Here is a 15627-nt window from a genome sequence, read left to right as displayed (position 1 = left end):
ATGGCTGACGTCGTTAGTGTGATTGCAGCTGCTCTTGTTGCTAGAAGCTTCAGACGGGAGCGAGTTTTTCGCTCGCCCGAGGATGCTTTCGCATACGACGAACAACAATTTCGAGACTTGTTCCGTCTTCCGAAAGACGCCGTACGTGCGCTGTGTGATGAGCTGCGCGACATTCTCAGTCCGAGGACTGCGAGGAGAACAGCGCTTTCTGTGGAAGCTAAGGTATGCAAGGGCCTATCGTCACAGACAGTAAAATGTGCTGTAATTATGTTTTGCAGGTGCTGACCGCACTGCGGTTCTACGCAACAGGGAGCTATCAAAGATGTGTCGGGCAGGAGGTCACTATTTCTATTGCACAATCTTGTGTTAGTGACTGCATCAGCAGTGTCAGTAAGGCGATATGTGACCTCCTGCTGACGCGGTATTGTAGTTTCCCGCGGACCGCGGAGGAACTGACGCACTTGAAGATGGCCTTCACCTCAGTATCGGGAATGCCAGCCTGCATAGGAGCCATAGACTGCACGCACGTTGCCATAATTGGCACGTCAGAGCCAACCTACAGAGAATGTGTGTGTGTCAACAGGAAGGGGTACCACTCCCTGAATGTGCAGATGGCATGTATCTTCAGTCCCAATTTTATAGTTGTGTTAGATTAGTTGTCCAAATGTGTTAAACAGCTCAAACAGGGGATAAGGAAGGCCTTTGAGAAACTATGAAAGCGCAAGATTAGCCTACTGCTTTTCAACTGCACAATGTATTTTCACAGATTTATTCAGTGGTGGTACATTCCCCACTCCTCAAGAAAATCAGAACCACAAACATTGCTGATTCTGTTTTTGGTCACAATAAGTACAATTTCTTTCTGTTCTATAGGTATGTGATACAGAGCTGTTCATACTCAATGTGAACGCAAGGTATCCTGGGAGTTCCCATGACTCTTTTATTTGGAGGCATTCCCTTCTTCGTGACCTTTTCATAGGGGGCCATATCACAAAGGGCAAAGGTGGCTGGCTAGTTGGTGAGTCATGAATCGGCTGACAGTAAAATTATTGATAGAAACATCATAGTGCAAGATGAAGCCATATAGGGAGTTTCCACCTAGGTCACATTGTGACGCGGCAGTGACATGGCATGCTTGTAACCTCCTCCCAGTAGTGGTCACTTTTCGTGCTATCGGCATTGAAAGATAACAAACTGCGCTCCGCGACCATACTTTTTCAATGCGACCATACCTTTCATAAAAGGAAACTTTTCATAAAGGATGTTACGTGTGTGATAAAAGGAAATGTGAGAACGACAATAACAATGTGTCTTTGGGACAAAAAGAAGGGTACGAACGCGAACGGATTTCAAAACAACATCAAAGGCTTCGTTTTCGAGCAAATGGTAGATAACCTCGGTAGTTCCCCTTGATATGCATCTCCGAATGCAGGATATCCGAGTCTTTTCGCTTATCTGGCTATACTACGTACGTCTCCAAGCCTGGTGAAGGTCAAAGCTCTGCAGCCCTTTTCGTTCGCTCTGACATACCCGTCATACATAGACCCTTGCAAACGAATGGCAGAGGAGAGTGCGTCAGCTGCACAGTCCGTTTGGGCTCTATGGACGTCACTGTTCTGTCTCTTTACTTGCCGCCGGCGTCAGCCTTCAACACAGACAGTCTCGAAGAACTACTTCACTCTCTTCCTCCTCCCTACGTGCTCTGCGGGGACTTTAATGCCCACAACGTTATCTGGGGAAGTACGCGCTCTGATGCGAGGGGCCGGCAGTTAGCGTCTCTGTTTACGCGTTTGGATCTGTGCCTCCTCAATGATGGGTCACCAACATTCATTCAGGCAATGCGCCTGTCTTCGTGCTTGGACCTTACGGCAGTGTCTTCATCTATAGCGCGGCGCTTCTCGTGGCAAGTTGGTGCAGAACTCCTTGGCAGCGATCACCTCCCTGTGCTGATTAACATTCGTGGTGCGCAGCGCTCCCCACTTACACGCTGCATCAAGAGCTCCGACTGGAACGCCTTTCGGTCCACCCTTGAGTGGGCCTTCAGAGACCAGCAGCTAGAGCATCTGACTTCTTCCTCCTTTGCTGAAGTCGTAACCGACGCGGTGACTCGCACTACAACGGCGCGCCGTGTCCCCATCGCCTTCTCAGCTATTGATGCAGAGTATGAACGGTTGCGTGCTATTCGTCGTCGGGCTGAACGGAAGGCTCGTCGTTCCGGCCTCCCGTGTCACATCGCTGAAGCACGACGCATTCAGAAGGCCATACAGAGACACCTGGCCACCCTTGCAAGAAACCGCTGGCGGCGCTTTGCGAGCTCTTTATCTCCGCGGACGCCACTTTCCAGAATATGGAGCATACTCAGGGCACTCTCTACACCTGTTGCTCAACGGCGCCCCTTTCAAGCACTCGCGCTAGCAACCTCACGCTCGGAAATCGACGTTGCAAATGAATACTGTGCCCGTCTAACGTCAGCTTCGATGTCTCAGGGATCGTCAGCTCGTGCCATCCCGGTCGTCCTGGAATCCTCGCCGGAGCAATGTCTGGATGTTCCGTTCTCCTTCATGGAGTTGGAGGCTGCCCTAAGGAAATCACCACCTCACACCTCTCCTGGGCCTGACTGTATTACATACAAGGCCCTCCAAAATCTACCCCTCCATGGCCGACACGCACTCCTTAAGCTCTACAATAATTGTTGGCGGGATGGTGTTTTCCCAGCAGAATGGAAGAATGCAATGATAGTGCCGCTCCTGAAGCCAGGCAAGTCTCCAAGCAAGGCTCCTAACGGCCGCTGTCTTCCTGGATGTAGCGAAAGCATACGACAGTGTTCTCCATAATGTTGTAGTCGCGTCGCTTCAAGAAGCTGGTGTGGGTGGCTGTACCCTTACCTGGTTGCAAGCCTTCCTCTCTGACAGGTCTCTGTTCGTACGCACAGCAGATGGTGACAGTGCCAACTACTTTGTGCATCGTGGAGTTCCACAAGGGAGCGTCCTCAGCCCGCTCCTGTTCAATGTCATCCTGGCACATCTCCCTTCTCTTCTGCCCAAGCATACCAATATCACGATCTATGCCGATGACATTTGCATATGGACCTCTGCAGCGCGCCGTGATGCCATTCAGCGTCGTCTGCAACGTGCCTTAGATCTTCTTGTGGCGCATCTTGCTGACCGTGGGTTGTCGGTCTCGCCGGCTAAGACAGTAGCTATGGCATTCACGCGGCGCTCCTTCACCAAGTACCCCCTACTGCTAGCTGGCTCTAGACTGAACTACGTCTCGCATTATCGGTATCTAGGCATCATCATTGATAGGGGACTGACATGGTCGCGGCAGATCAACTCCCTTTCTGCTAGCGCCCGCATCTACTGTAATGTGCTCCGGCACCTCTGTGGATCCACATGGGGCCCGTCCTGTGCTGACCTCCATCGTGTGCACTGCTCCCTGTTGCTTGGCGTTATGCGCTATAGCCTGCCTGTCCTTTATGGGCTCTCCAACACTCACGAGCGGGAGCTGCTCAATATTCAAGCCAGAAGTCTCCGTCTCTGTTTGGGAGTGCCAAAGACAACCGAAACCTTCTCTGTTTTGGCGGAGGCACGCGAGCCATCGGTGCTTATTATTCGCGATAGTGTCGCCTTACACGCGTACACACGTTATCTTGTCCGCCATCCAGCCCATTACCTCTGTGACATTGCGCAACGTTATCCCGCATCTGCATTCGGTCAAGCTATTTGCCGCTTACGAAGCAACATCCCCTCAACTCCCGCCCGGACTTCCTTTGCGCCACCCATGTGGACACTTCACTACCCCACTGTACAAACGTCAATTCCGGGCCTTAGGAAAAAGAAGGTTGTGCCAACAGTTGTGGCCTGCCAACTGACCCTGTTCCACATCTACAGTCACCACCGGCATCGCACCCAGATATACACCGATGCTTCAGTCTCTCTAGTTGGGTCGTCTGCTGCCTCCTGCATCCCAGAGGATGGAGCTGAGCACGGCTTCAAGCTCCCTCTTATGTCATCTGCTGAGGCCGAGGCATTCACACTACTGGCCGCTTTGAGACATGTCTCCTCGTGTGCGCCCAGGGCCTGGTCGGTCCTCACTGACAGTAAAGTGGCTCTGGAGGCGCTGGCCTCTTACTCTGCCGCAGTCATCAGTGACACCTATACCACGATCATCGCCCTGCACTCTGAACTTGTATCACTGGGACACGAAGTGGTGTTCCAATGGATCCCGAGCCATGTCGGAATCTCAGGCAATGATCGTGCTGACGCTCTTGCTCGGCAAGCCCACGACGCTGAGCAACCAACTGTCTTTCCCCTTGCGCACTTTATGTGCCAGCCGAAAATCCGCCGCTTCACTGCCAACCGCACACAGCTCTTTCAGCAAGAAGCTATACGCACCAATGCCTTCCTCAAATCCATTGACCCTTTGATGACATATGCTGTGCCTGGCCGCATCCCGCGCATCGAGGAATCGCTGATTCATCGGCTGCGGCTGAATGTGGCCCGAACTCCTCTCCTCCTATTTAAGATGAATCAGCACCCATCACCTCTTTGCCCAACGTGCAACGTAGAAGCCGATGTGCCACACATTCTCATTGCCTGCCAGCGGTACGAAGTCCACCGATCGAGTCTCCGGCGCCGCCTTGCTCATCTAGGCTACCGAGAGCTTTCCCTCGCGGTGCTACTTGGCCCTACCCAGCACGCTGAAGTCACGTCTGCGCTGACACGATTCCTTCGGGAATCTAAACTCCTGGGCATTCTCTGATGCGCAACGATTAGTGAAGGAGCTGTTACTTCTGTATTTTTTGATAATTTTCTGTACCCCAGCTGTTTTCTTCTGTTTGCTTGAAAGCATTAGGGAATAGCAAGCCCACACCGTGGCTAACCTTTCCCTTTCCTTCTTACTTTGCATTAAACATATCCCCCCCCCCCCCCCTCGGCAGCTACTCCGAAAAAGTGACCACCACCATAGCGGCAAAATGGGTTCGTTTGACGTTATGTGAGAACACCCTATATGTGTATGTACACATTGTGTGCAATACATTTTGCTTTTCATTTGTATGTGTTGGCATATTTTTTCCTTTTTTTGCATTTGGTATCCCTCAGTACCCCAATTTCCTAGAAGGGCTCATGTATATGTCATGAAAATATTTGGCCTTTCTTTTGCTCTCAAGATATTCGATGGCAGATAACTAAATGTACTACTCAATGTAGCGTGGTTTCACGCTATCCTAGTATTCATGGACCAAAATGAAAACTTGTATGGTACCGCAGCCTTGAAACGCAGAAGTTTTCCTGGATGGACCATTCTGAAACACCAACAAATGCAAAGCGCGTACTAGATTTTAGTGCCCATTTTCCCTGCTTTAGTGTATTGAAGGCCTAAATGCCACCCCATTTCCATAGGTTTTAGTGCCAAAAATTTAAGGCCTAATTATTAATGCCAGATAATATAGTGATTCTAGTGTACACAACAAAGCAATAAATATGGCAAGCAAGCTGTTAAAATACATAATAAAGCATTGATAATGTCCATATACAAGAACGTAGACATGCTGTCCAATGTCACGTGTCCTATCCTTAGTGAGGTTCTTCGGTCGTTCATGGGTACCTGAAAAATATAAGTAAAATGAATCTGTAATTTCAGGTGACAGTGGGTACCCGCTTGAACCGTGGCTTCTCACTCCAATTCTTGGCGAACAACAGTCTCCTCAAGAAGAGATGTTCAACATGGCACATGCACGTGCAAGAATTTTTACTGAGAGGTGTTTTGGGGTGCTAAAGTCAAGGTTTCGATGCCTTCTGCGCTTTAGAGCACTTCATTATAGCCCCACCAAAGCAGCATATATTGTCAATGCTTGTGCAGTCCTTCACAATATATGCAAGCTGTACCATGTTCCAGACCCTGACCCTGAACCTGTGGAAGATATGCCACTGGAAAACATGCAGGGCCTTATGAGTGGGCACATGCTCGACGGAAGTGATGTAAGGGCTCGTGGGGCAGCGGTGAGGCATTATGTTGTGCAGTACCTTGCACAAAGGTGACATTTCTGTGCAATACATGTGTGTGCGTGTTTGTGGTGTATGTCTACATTTTCTTTTCATTCCAATATGACACATCTAAGGTTACTTAGAAATTACAGATATACTTTCATGCTTCTGTGTTTGGTGGAATAGAAAGGAACCCAGGAAGCATAATGCTTCTATTAAGAGGAACCTCACCTTAATGTGCATCGCCTATGTCTTGTTCCAAAAAGGCAGAGGCAATAACAGACAGACTGCCTGAAATGTCTGCTAATGCCCCTGCAATCTCGTGCAGCACTCTCTGGTTCTCCTGCTGCTGGTCCCTCATTTCTTTCATGAGGTTCACCAGCTCATCTTGAGCTGAAGGCCTCGCAGAAGGTGGAGGCACTTGAAGGAAGAAAGTGTATGTTAGAGTGCAGATAATGGTAACTGAGAGACTAAACATTACTGTGTCTGTTCAGGTCTACACCGCACAGATCTGCGAGCTTGGCACGATGGAAATGAATGATAGCATAATCAGTGTAGGACATTTGAAATTATGTTGTCTGAGCGAAGTTTGCTGCAAAGCTGTAATATAAAACAGGTATCTTATCACTATATCATGTTTTTATGACAAAGCATGATTTCAGCCGTTATAGAACAATTTTTTCTAAGAAGAACGTGTTTTTTTTTAATCTGATGAGTTGCAATATGCAAGTCAATTTAGGTACCAGACTTAAACATATATACTGGGCTACCTTTAAGTCAATCCCCTGGGAACCAACACTTTTTTTTCCCTCTCGCTGTCTGAATTAAGAGAAGCTCAAATCATGAGAGAGTGATCAAACACAGCAATAAAAAATAAATAATGCAATAAGGTCATATTTGTGCATCAGGAACTGCTGTCGTATGTGCTCTAGGTCAGCCACAATGAGGTATCAGAGTTTCAACTAATGACAGTCTACTGTTATTTTAAACACTCAGACGCTCAATTGCGATATAGTAATAAGTAACACATGAACAGCGAAATTGATAACCTACCTCGTCGTGTTCTGCGACCCATTGGAGGCAAGAATGTGCGGGGACGAGGCAGCGGAGGTGGTGAACCCACTGTCATTTCCGTCTCCTCTGTGCTTTCCTCTGCTCCATCCTGAAGGGACTCCGCTGCAGTTGCTGGTCCAGTTGCAGCCTCACTCTGCAGGTTTAGTGGCACCAAATGTGCTTGCGATGGGTCAGGTAGAACCTTGGGAGAATAATAAGAATAATTGGGGTTTACGTCGCAAGAGACAAAATTAAATGAAACTACACCTCCCGCATTACAAAATGTTCCAATGTTCAACCGTAGAAGTGAACTAAGCACAACGGTATAGAGATTTTAGTGCTTCTTACCTCACTTTCCTGAATTAGTGGGTCACCACTTACTGCGTGGATCCCAGTAAGGGCAGCTAGCCTCTTCTCCAGAGGGGTCATCTCAGGAGCAGTCTTTTCTCCCCCTCCAGTTCGCTGCAGGTCTCTCCTACTGCCAGCAGCTTTCTCTTTACTTTACACCTCCAATCTGACCAGACCTGAGATACAATTTGTTAGTCTTGTTGTACACACACTTGTAGAGAAATTACCAGACACCCCTCAATACTCACCTTTTTCCATTTATCTGCTGTTTTTGCAGGGCCTGCTGCATTTAATTTTTCACACAAAAATTTCCAATGCTCCTCCCAATGCTCCTCCGTGTACTCCTCCATAAGGGAGGAGTACACGATTACCACCAATTCCAGTCATCATAATTACAAAGTATGTTCTCAACGAGCAACGAAGACGTACTGTGATGACGCACATCACCGCTGCACACCACATTTTGACGGTATTGACACCGGCACTTGACATGTCCACAGCACAGCAAAGCGCAGCACACTACTTCGCAAACAGGTTTATACAGCTCTCCGGTACAAGGCCACCATCACTCTCCCTGCACAAACATTTATGTGGTCTCGTGAAACTATTTCGTGGTCTTCTAAAGGTATAGCTATAACCACCGAGCAATAACTCTGTAACTTATTGACGCGCTGCCATTTTGTTTGGCACATAACACGAACGTAAACAAAGGCAACGGCGGCAGCGATTCGCCGGACGCTAATACTCTCGCGACCAGCGCCATTCTTGCTGGCTGGAGGGGATGGGAGGAGCCGCGTTACGGATAGCGCACGTTATGAAGAAATTTAACGCAACGCCCGTTACGAGGACCCGATAACGCTCGCTAAATGTGGGCGGAGCTTGAGAATAGCAAAAAGTTCAAGATCGAGCCCCTGGTATGGGTGTGGACTCCGATCCCAACGACGAGGGTTAAGCGAGAAACTTCTCAAACGCTATTTCGGCCCATACAATATACTCCGACGTATAGGAGAGATGGACTACGAAGTAGTACCTCAAGACAGCACATCTTCTCGGCGAACCCCGACCCCTGAAATAGTTCACGTCGTTCGCCTCAAGCCGTACTACTCCAGGTATATTGGAGTATCCCCGGAACCAGAAGACTACTGCAGAAGCTACTACTAACTACTACAGAAGCTACTACGGCAGCATCGAGTACCTCGAGAGCCCGGAACGCCCGCCGAATCTGCTCAAGCGCCCTCGACACAAGTTCAGGCATCGGGACGATGCCACTTCTACGGAGGGGGCAATGCCACGTATCATCTTTGAAGCGACCACACGGAACAGCGGCAGCGGGCGGGGAGGCGTCGTGTCCACGCCACGCCGCGCTGATTAGCAAGCGATGCTTCCAGAAGCATCTGTTCCTTCGCTCGCATCAATCTCATGGACGGATCGACGACCTTGAAGAAGCTTCTCTACTTCCTCTTCTTCACCGACGCGCGCTTTCTACAATGTTCGCCGCTGTGTATAAAAGCTTGTGAGCTCCCAGCAGGAGCATTATCTACCTTAGTTCTGTCTAAGAGCTACCGCTCTTGTGTTAGCCAGCTAAGCAGCTAGAATAAAGCGTTCGCCGATTATTCGCCGTATGGCTCGTCCTGTTTTCATCCGTGACAATATAATTTGCGGATTTCCATTGACGCTTAATGGCCGCTGCAGTAGTGCAGGAAGGTCACTGCTAAGTCGTGTTGTGAAACACCACTTTCTGTTTGCCATGTCTAAATGAAATGTACCTGACCTGATCGAAAGTAACTGTTCTGAGTCTGGAACACACAAACAGAAAAACCCAACACAAGCCGCAGCGTTACCAGATAGGCAAATGAGCTGTGGCGAACTCCACCTTGAGACAAATTGAACAAGGAATATCCCTTACAAAAATGCCAAATGGGTAAGTTGTGTCCCAGTGAAAAGGTGACTGCTGTCAAATAAAATGGAAGGCATCAACAATGTTTAATTTTTATTATGGGTCATTCAAAGTAGTTCCCCGCCGACTCAATGCACCGCTGGAACTGCCTGTGAAACTGCTCGAAGCAGTGCCTGAAGTCTTCCTTCGGTATGGCTCTGAGGAACCTCCTCGCAACATCTTGAATGTCCTATATGGAGTCATGCCGTGTCCCCTTCATGGCCAACTTCAATTTTGGGAACAGCCAGAAGTCCGCTGGAGCCAGGTCTGGGGAGTAGCGCGGATGATCGACGACAACAACGCCTTTTTTCGCCAAGAAATCACGCACAGCCTTCGCATTGTGCGCAGGGGCATTGCCGTGCAACAACGACCATGATCCTTGTTTGCGGTACCCCGGTCTGTTGCGAAGAATTTTGCCCCACAAGCGGGATAAAACACCGACGTAGTATTTCGCGTTTACTGTCTGACCCTGTATAATGTATTCAATATGAATTATTCCCTTTGAATCAAAGAAAACGGTCATGGGTGTTTTGACTCGACTCTTCTGCATTCTTGGCATTCTGAGCTTCTCGTCATCTGCCGATCTCCACTAGCCGCTCTGCCGTTTGGTCGACGGTTCCTATTGGAAGTACCACGTTTCATCGCCCGTTATGATGCTTGGGAGGAATTCAGTATCCTCTGCTGCGGTTGCCTGCATGTCTCTGCAGTGCTCCAGTCCGGCGTGGTTCTGGTCGCTTGTCAGGACATGAGGCACAAATCAAATCGCGCGCAAAGCTTTCGTTTTTGCAGGTCTTCCGTCAAAATGCAATGCACGCTTGTTTTGGGAAGGCCGGTGAGTTCCTCAGATGAGTCGTACAGAGATGCATCGTTCTGAAGCAAGCACTTCCGCAACTCTTTGCACGTTTTCTTCATTTCGGGATGTCTTCGAGGCTACCGGCCGTGGATCATCTTCCAGGGCATCCCTGCCGTCACGAAACCGCAAAAAACACCTGAAGACACTTTTACGACTGATTGCCTGAGTTCCATACGCAGTTTGGATCATCTCAAAGGTTTCTGTTGCACACTTTCGCAAGTTGAAACAAAATTTCACATTGGCACGCTGCTCCATCGTTGAAAAATATACAAAGCGACTGTCAGGCCAACGCAATTCAAATTCAAATCCGGCGGTTAAAAAATGCCAACCATCTGAAATTCGCTTCAGCCAATATCTGAGGGACTGCGCTACGTAATCCATGTGCTCGACAAAAAATAGCGCCACAAGCACGCTCGCGAGCGCGCCAGTCACATTTTCACTGGGACAGACCTTGTATGTATAGGGTGTCAATTGTGTTTCTTTTGAGTAATTAAAAACGCAATAGAAAATCGAGGTGTAATGTAATGTTTCCGGCATTTTTATTTGTACTATTGGATAATAGTTGCGGTTAGATCCAAAATGTGTACCACCTGCAAAGTGACTGCCTCCAGCTTATGTGAATAATCTTATTCCAGGACAGCTTTTGCACGTCCTTTTTTATTCATGTATTTTCTCTTCTTAATTTTGTTGCTGAAACACAGCTATAACATACTCACTTATTCTGACAGGAAACAGGATTACTGACAAATGTTACTTCCTCGCTATCTTTCCTGCATTTTTATTTATACTATCGGATAATAGTTACGGTTAGATCCAAAATGTGTACCACCTGCAAGTAGAATTAACACATACATCAATATCATAAAGCAACCGGCAGCGAAAATTTAGAAATATATATGTAGGTTTGTAGATTTATGACAGTCATGAATCAAATCAAGCTCTATAGAAGGTAATAGCAAAATGTACATTATACTATTTAATTCTGGAGTTTTATGCTCACAAAAACTAACACAAATGACAACATTTGCCTGCAAGTTCTCCTACTCATATACAAGGGACAGTAAACGTAAAAAGATGAATGGTCTCCCAATATCTACGACAATACACATTAAGATAACAAAATTAATAGCACAATGGAAACAATAAGATACAAATCAAAGTCATGCAGCGTGTCAATGTCAAGCATGAATGGAATTAGTTATGTAGAAACAGCAGATCAAGCACATGTATGAGGGTTGCATGGCAAAAGAATGTAGAGCACTACCATGTCCAGTTATCAAATTCTGATACACACGTATTCAGCACCCAGGTAATCTGTGTGCTGTATATTTTGCATTCCAAGGGTGCAATGGTATATTCAAGAAAGAAAGCAACTATTCTAAGGCTGAAACACAGAGACCGACAAACACACGTCACCTCTGCCTGGCTTTTTCGACAACGACCATACTGTAATAGTATATTCAAGGCCATAATGGGCAACACATCAAGTAAAATTGTAAACATTACTGTGTTGTACTTATGCTGTACTTTCTCTTAAAGTACTCATGTTTTATGTACTTATGCTGTACATTTTCCTCAAGTACTCATGTTTATAGCCTTCTTGCACCAGACAGCGACTTGGAGAATTATGTAGTGATTTTTTGTAGTGATTGGCTTGAATAGGAAAAATTGTAGTGATTGGCTTGAATAGGAAAAATTGTAGTGATTGGCTTGAATGCAAAACACTAAACCTGTACAAAGAAAAAAGAAATCCATAACCTGCAACTCTCTTCTCTTCTAAAAAAGTTCTTTTGTTTCTGTTGGGTCCTTGTTCTTTGCTGTGCTACTTCGCACACAGTGCATTTAGACAGCTTCTGCAGTCAATATCTCGTGTATCGTACAAAGAAACACAAATTGGTGCTCACACAGGCATATACATTTCCTCAAACAGTCTGCAGGGAGTTTCACAACTTCGTTCGTGCTTACTACTTCTACGAACCTGAAGAAAGATTCCTTACTCCTGTTATTTACAACTGAACGCACTGGGTACAACACATTCACAACAACTGAAACAGTCTTCTTACAGTTACACGTTGCATGCTGCTTGGGGCAGCTCCCAACAATCTCCTTGATGCGATCAAATATGCCGTGAGTAGCTACATAGGAATTATTTCTTCGTGACTTGTTCAAGCTATGAACACAGTACTTAAAAGGGGAGACTAACATCTTCTAAGGTGTTCACCATCAGTCTGGACAACCTTCCTTCCAAAACAAATTGCATTGTCATAATTAGAAACTGTTTTTTCGGATATGATAGTGTTTGATGAGATCTCTCGGTGTCTTTCCTATTTCTACAACAAGCCTCCATGATGTAGAGCATAATGTTGGCAAGGCCCGCATGGTTAGAAACTTATCTACTATCTGGATGAGAGGGTACCTTGTGCCTCTCACAAAATGTGCCAACAGTCCATTCATGCTTTCAAAAGGGTACAACGAATACCCCCACAGTGGTCCTCAGTGCATGGCACTTTCTACAACATGAATTAGTAGGTGAGCATTGTAGGACATGCTTTCAACGCTGTAGAGACTCTCATACTCCTGCAAAAAAAAATAATCATGTCCGTTTTAACTTCAATAACTGTCTCTATGCAAACTGACTCAGCAAGTAAGCAGTGCAAAATTTCCACAAACTTAATCCAGTGCTTGTAGAAATTCAAAGGAATGCGTCCTTTTAACACAATCGGAGATTAGAAAAGTAACCACTTTCTCCAATCTGCAGACTTCCAGTCCTTCACGTCCTTAAGCGACCATGGCAGTCTTGACAGCTCCCACACTGCACACAAACTGAGGAGCATGCTGTCTGCACTCTTTCAGGTCTCTGAATGTCCTGCCGCAACAATATGTTGCTACACCTCTTGCCTTCAGCCACAGGAATGTGGTGGCTCGGACAAAATCACAGCAGCTGGCATGCATATAGTCCACCACAAAGCCTGGGCCAAAGGTAAAAAATGCGAGCAGTGAGAGCACACTGCTTCCTTTTGCACCGCAGCTTGGAGCGTTTTTCGTTCTTGCTTTGTGGGCTTGTCGAAGAAAAGATTCATGTGACCTCAGCGGAGCATTTTCAGTAGCACTGTACACCCCCGTGTGGCCATTCCCTTTCTTCGCTACTTTGCCTGGTTGCTCACTCCAGGCGCCGCCGTATACACCATTAAATTGAGTCATGCTCATGATGACTTCGCACCTGGCAACGATGCAAGATCCTGGAAAGACTTTTGTAGTCTTTTCTTGCCCGTGTGCGCCAGTCCATTGCAGACGCTTTGAAGAGAGCCGATTCATCGTCTTCACAAAAGGGATGAGGAAAGTGTTCATCACAGGCTTCTTTGAGCCGAACCACAGGCCAGCCATAAGAAGTATACGCACCCGTTCCTTATATGAAAGTTCATTGACTTGCACTAGCAGTGGCCAGATGCTAAAACTTGAACTCTCAAAGAGAGGTACACCATCGGTGTTGAAGGTGAGAGTGATATATGTGGGGCCGATGGGTAGCTTGTGGTACTCAACACTGCTTGTTATATCTGTCACATCATATGCAAGAGGCGGCTCGCTTGGGGGCAGAATGTTAGCTTCCAAAAGGTCTCTTATCTGGAATTCCAGGTCAAGCGAGAAAAAGAATTATGACATGCTCAGCAAATCTTTCAGTTTATGCTGAGTCTTGTACTTATCGCAGGTGACTTCTTGACTGTCAAACAATTCGCCTAAATATTCATGGCACACACAACAGCACAGATGCTTTGTGCGATGATTTTGCTCCGTGAAAAATGACGAAAGAACAGATGTTTTGTGGTGGGATAGTTTGTTCCTTTTGACAAATGTGTGTCAATCGGTTTAAGCAAACTCTCTGTAGCTTCCTTCGAGACGCCGTGAGGTAGGCTGTGGGCCATCACTAAGAGCAAACTCTCAGCTTAGCTTATTTTCGAGCCTTCGTAGAGTGGTCCAGCCTGGAAAGGAAAAGAATTCAGTTTCTGGTTGGGAAATGTCGTGGACTTGTATTTGAACATCGAACATATGGCAGAGGTCCGTGTCGCACTGCTATAGCAATACATTGCAAAAAAAAATCTCACCAGTTCCGTTCTTTTATCAGCTGCTGATATTCCTTCATCAGTTGCTTCGCCGTCGCTGTCAGACGAAAAATCAGAACTGGCACATTCATTTTCTGTCACGATTTCCTCGCCATCACTGTCAGGAACCTCAGGCGGCTCAGCTGCACTATCACTTTCCACATCGTCAGCTGAGGTTTCGTTGGTACAGGTGTCGGAGTTTCTCTTTCTTGAGGCCGATAGGCCTGGGCTTTCAAGTAACTGCGGCGACGCAGAATCCGAACTACAAGAGTCACTTTCGTCCTCACTCTCACTGAGAATGAAAGCACGACGACGTTTGAGACGGTGCTTAGAACGAATTTGGATCTGTCTCGTTGTATCCCAAAAATAAGCACCGTACTGTTTTCGAGGCGGCATTACGAGCCCGTAGTCACCGCCAAATGAAGGAGAAAGAAAAGTCAGAGCACTACTTTTTGCTGGAACTTTGTCTCCACATCATTGGAAACAGATTTAGTACATCTCAACGAAATGAAACCTTCGAAGACTACGAGCCGCAGGCTTACCGAAGCAACGAGAAAAATTAGGTAAGCCGTGAGCAGTGAGCTGCTTGTTCGCGCATGATTTAATTTTGGTGTTGCCGTAAACGGAACAGTATAATAGTATTAAGTTACATTATTAAAAGCCAAAAATATACACGGTGACCTTTTACAAAGCCACCAGAATTAATACTTGGGTATAATTTGATATGTCTGACGGGTGCTCGAGCAAATTAGGAACCACAGCGGCAACGCTAAGTTCACAGGGTCGGCCACTTCAATCCATCGCAGGTCCGTCTTTCGTTCTTTGTGTTTGGTTGCTTTCCACGTGTGATGAACCAGCTGGGTGAACGTATTCTGCTGTTCCGCACGCCATGTCACATATTTTGGTAAATGGGTTGCGGAGCAGCCATGGGATGTGTACCCTGTGAAGGCGATTGCCGATCCTAAAATAGGAATCCGGCTGCTGACAGAACCAGGAACCATCGAGGAGCTGCGTGGACTTGTTATAGATGGGCATTGGAAGGAAGGTGAAGAAGCAGCGCCCGCGAAGTTACTTAATTTCGGTAAGTTTATTTGTTTCGAAAACACATAATTATAGTGATGCCATCTGTTCGTGCGCCGTGCTTTGCAGTTAACACAATTCTTTTGCGCAGACAAGCAGCATGTCCTTGAAAAGAAACGGTCACGGCTTGCAGCACAAATTGATTGTGGCAGCCAGGCTGATGCGCGCTGTGCTTCAGCTGATCAGGTGGGCCTCACAGTAACATTGTTGTACGATTAATGTACGATTGATAGCTTGACTAGTTTCGTTATTCATCCTTATTTATTTGTCCTT

The 15627-nt window shown here is 46.8% G+C and overlaps 1 protein-coding gene and 1 long non-coding RNA gene across 2 annotated transcripts; one reads left to right on the top strand and one right to left on the bottom strand.

Moving 5' to 3' along the window:
* On the top strand, nt 1-656 carry LOC135382736 (putative nuclease HARBI1). The gene is made up of 2 exons (XM_064612603.1): nt 1-222; nt 279-656. The coding sequence occupies exons 1-2, from the start codon at nt 1-3 to the stop codon at nt 654-656; spliced, it is 600 nt and encodes a 199-aa protein (XP_064468673.1).
* Nucleotides 657-5525: 4869 nt separating this feature from the next.
* On the bottom strand, nt 5526-7142 carry LOC135367700 (uncharacterized). Its single transcript, XR_010414507.1, has 3 exons — nt 7041-7142; nt 6219-6407; nt 5526-5607 (listed from the first exon to the last, which is right to left on the bottom strand). It is a non-coding gene; the product is annotated as an uncharacterized LOC135367700 (long non-coding RNA).
* Nucleotides 7143-15627: the final 8485 nt, after the last annotated feature.

The sequence above is a fragment of the Ornithodoros turicata genome, chromosome 1 (genome assembly GCF_037126465.1).
Source record: "Ornithodoros turicata isolate Travis chromosome 1, ASM3712646v1, whole genome shotgun sequence".
Lineage (NCBI taxonomy): Eukaryota > Metazoa > Arthropoda > Arachnida > Ixodida > Argasidae > Ornithodoros > Ornithodoros turicata.
The sequence above is the reverse complement of the archived record's forward strand: the minus strand, read 5'-3'. Positions and strand labels throughout refer to the sequence as shown.

Coding starts and splice junctions, on each gene's coding strand:
- LOC135382736 (XM_064612603.1), top strand. CDS start 1: ATGGCTGACGTCGTTAGTGTGATTGCAGCTGCTCTTGTTGCTAGAAGC. Junction 223..278: donor CGCTTTCTGTGGAAGCTAAG/GTATGCAAGGGC, acceptor TATGTTTTGCAG/GTGCTGACCGCACTGCGGTT.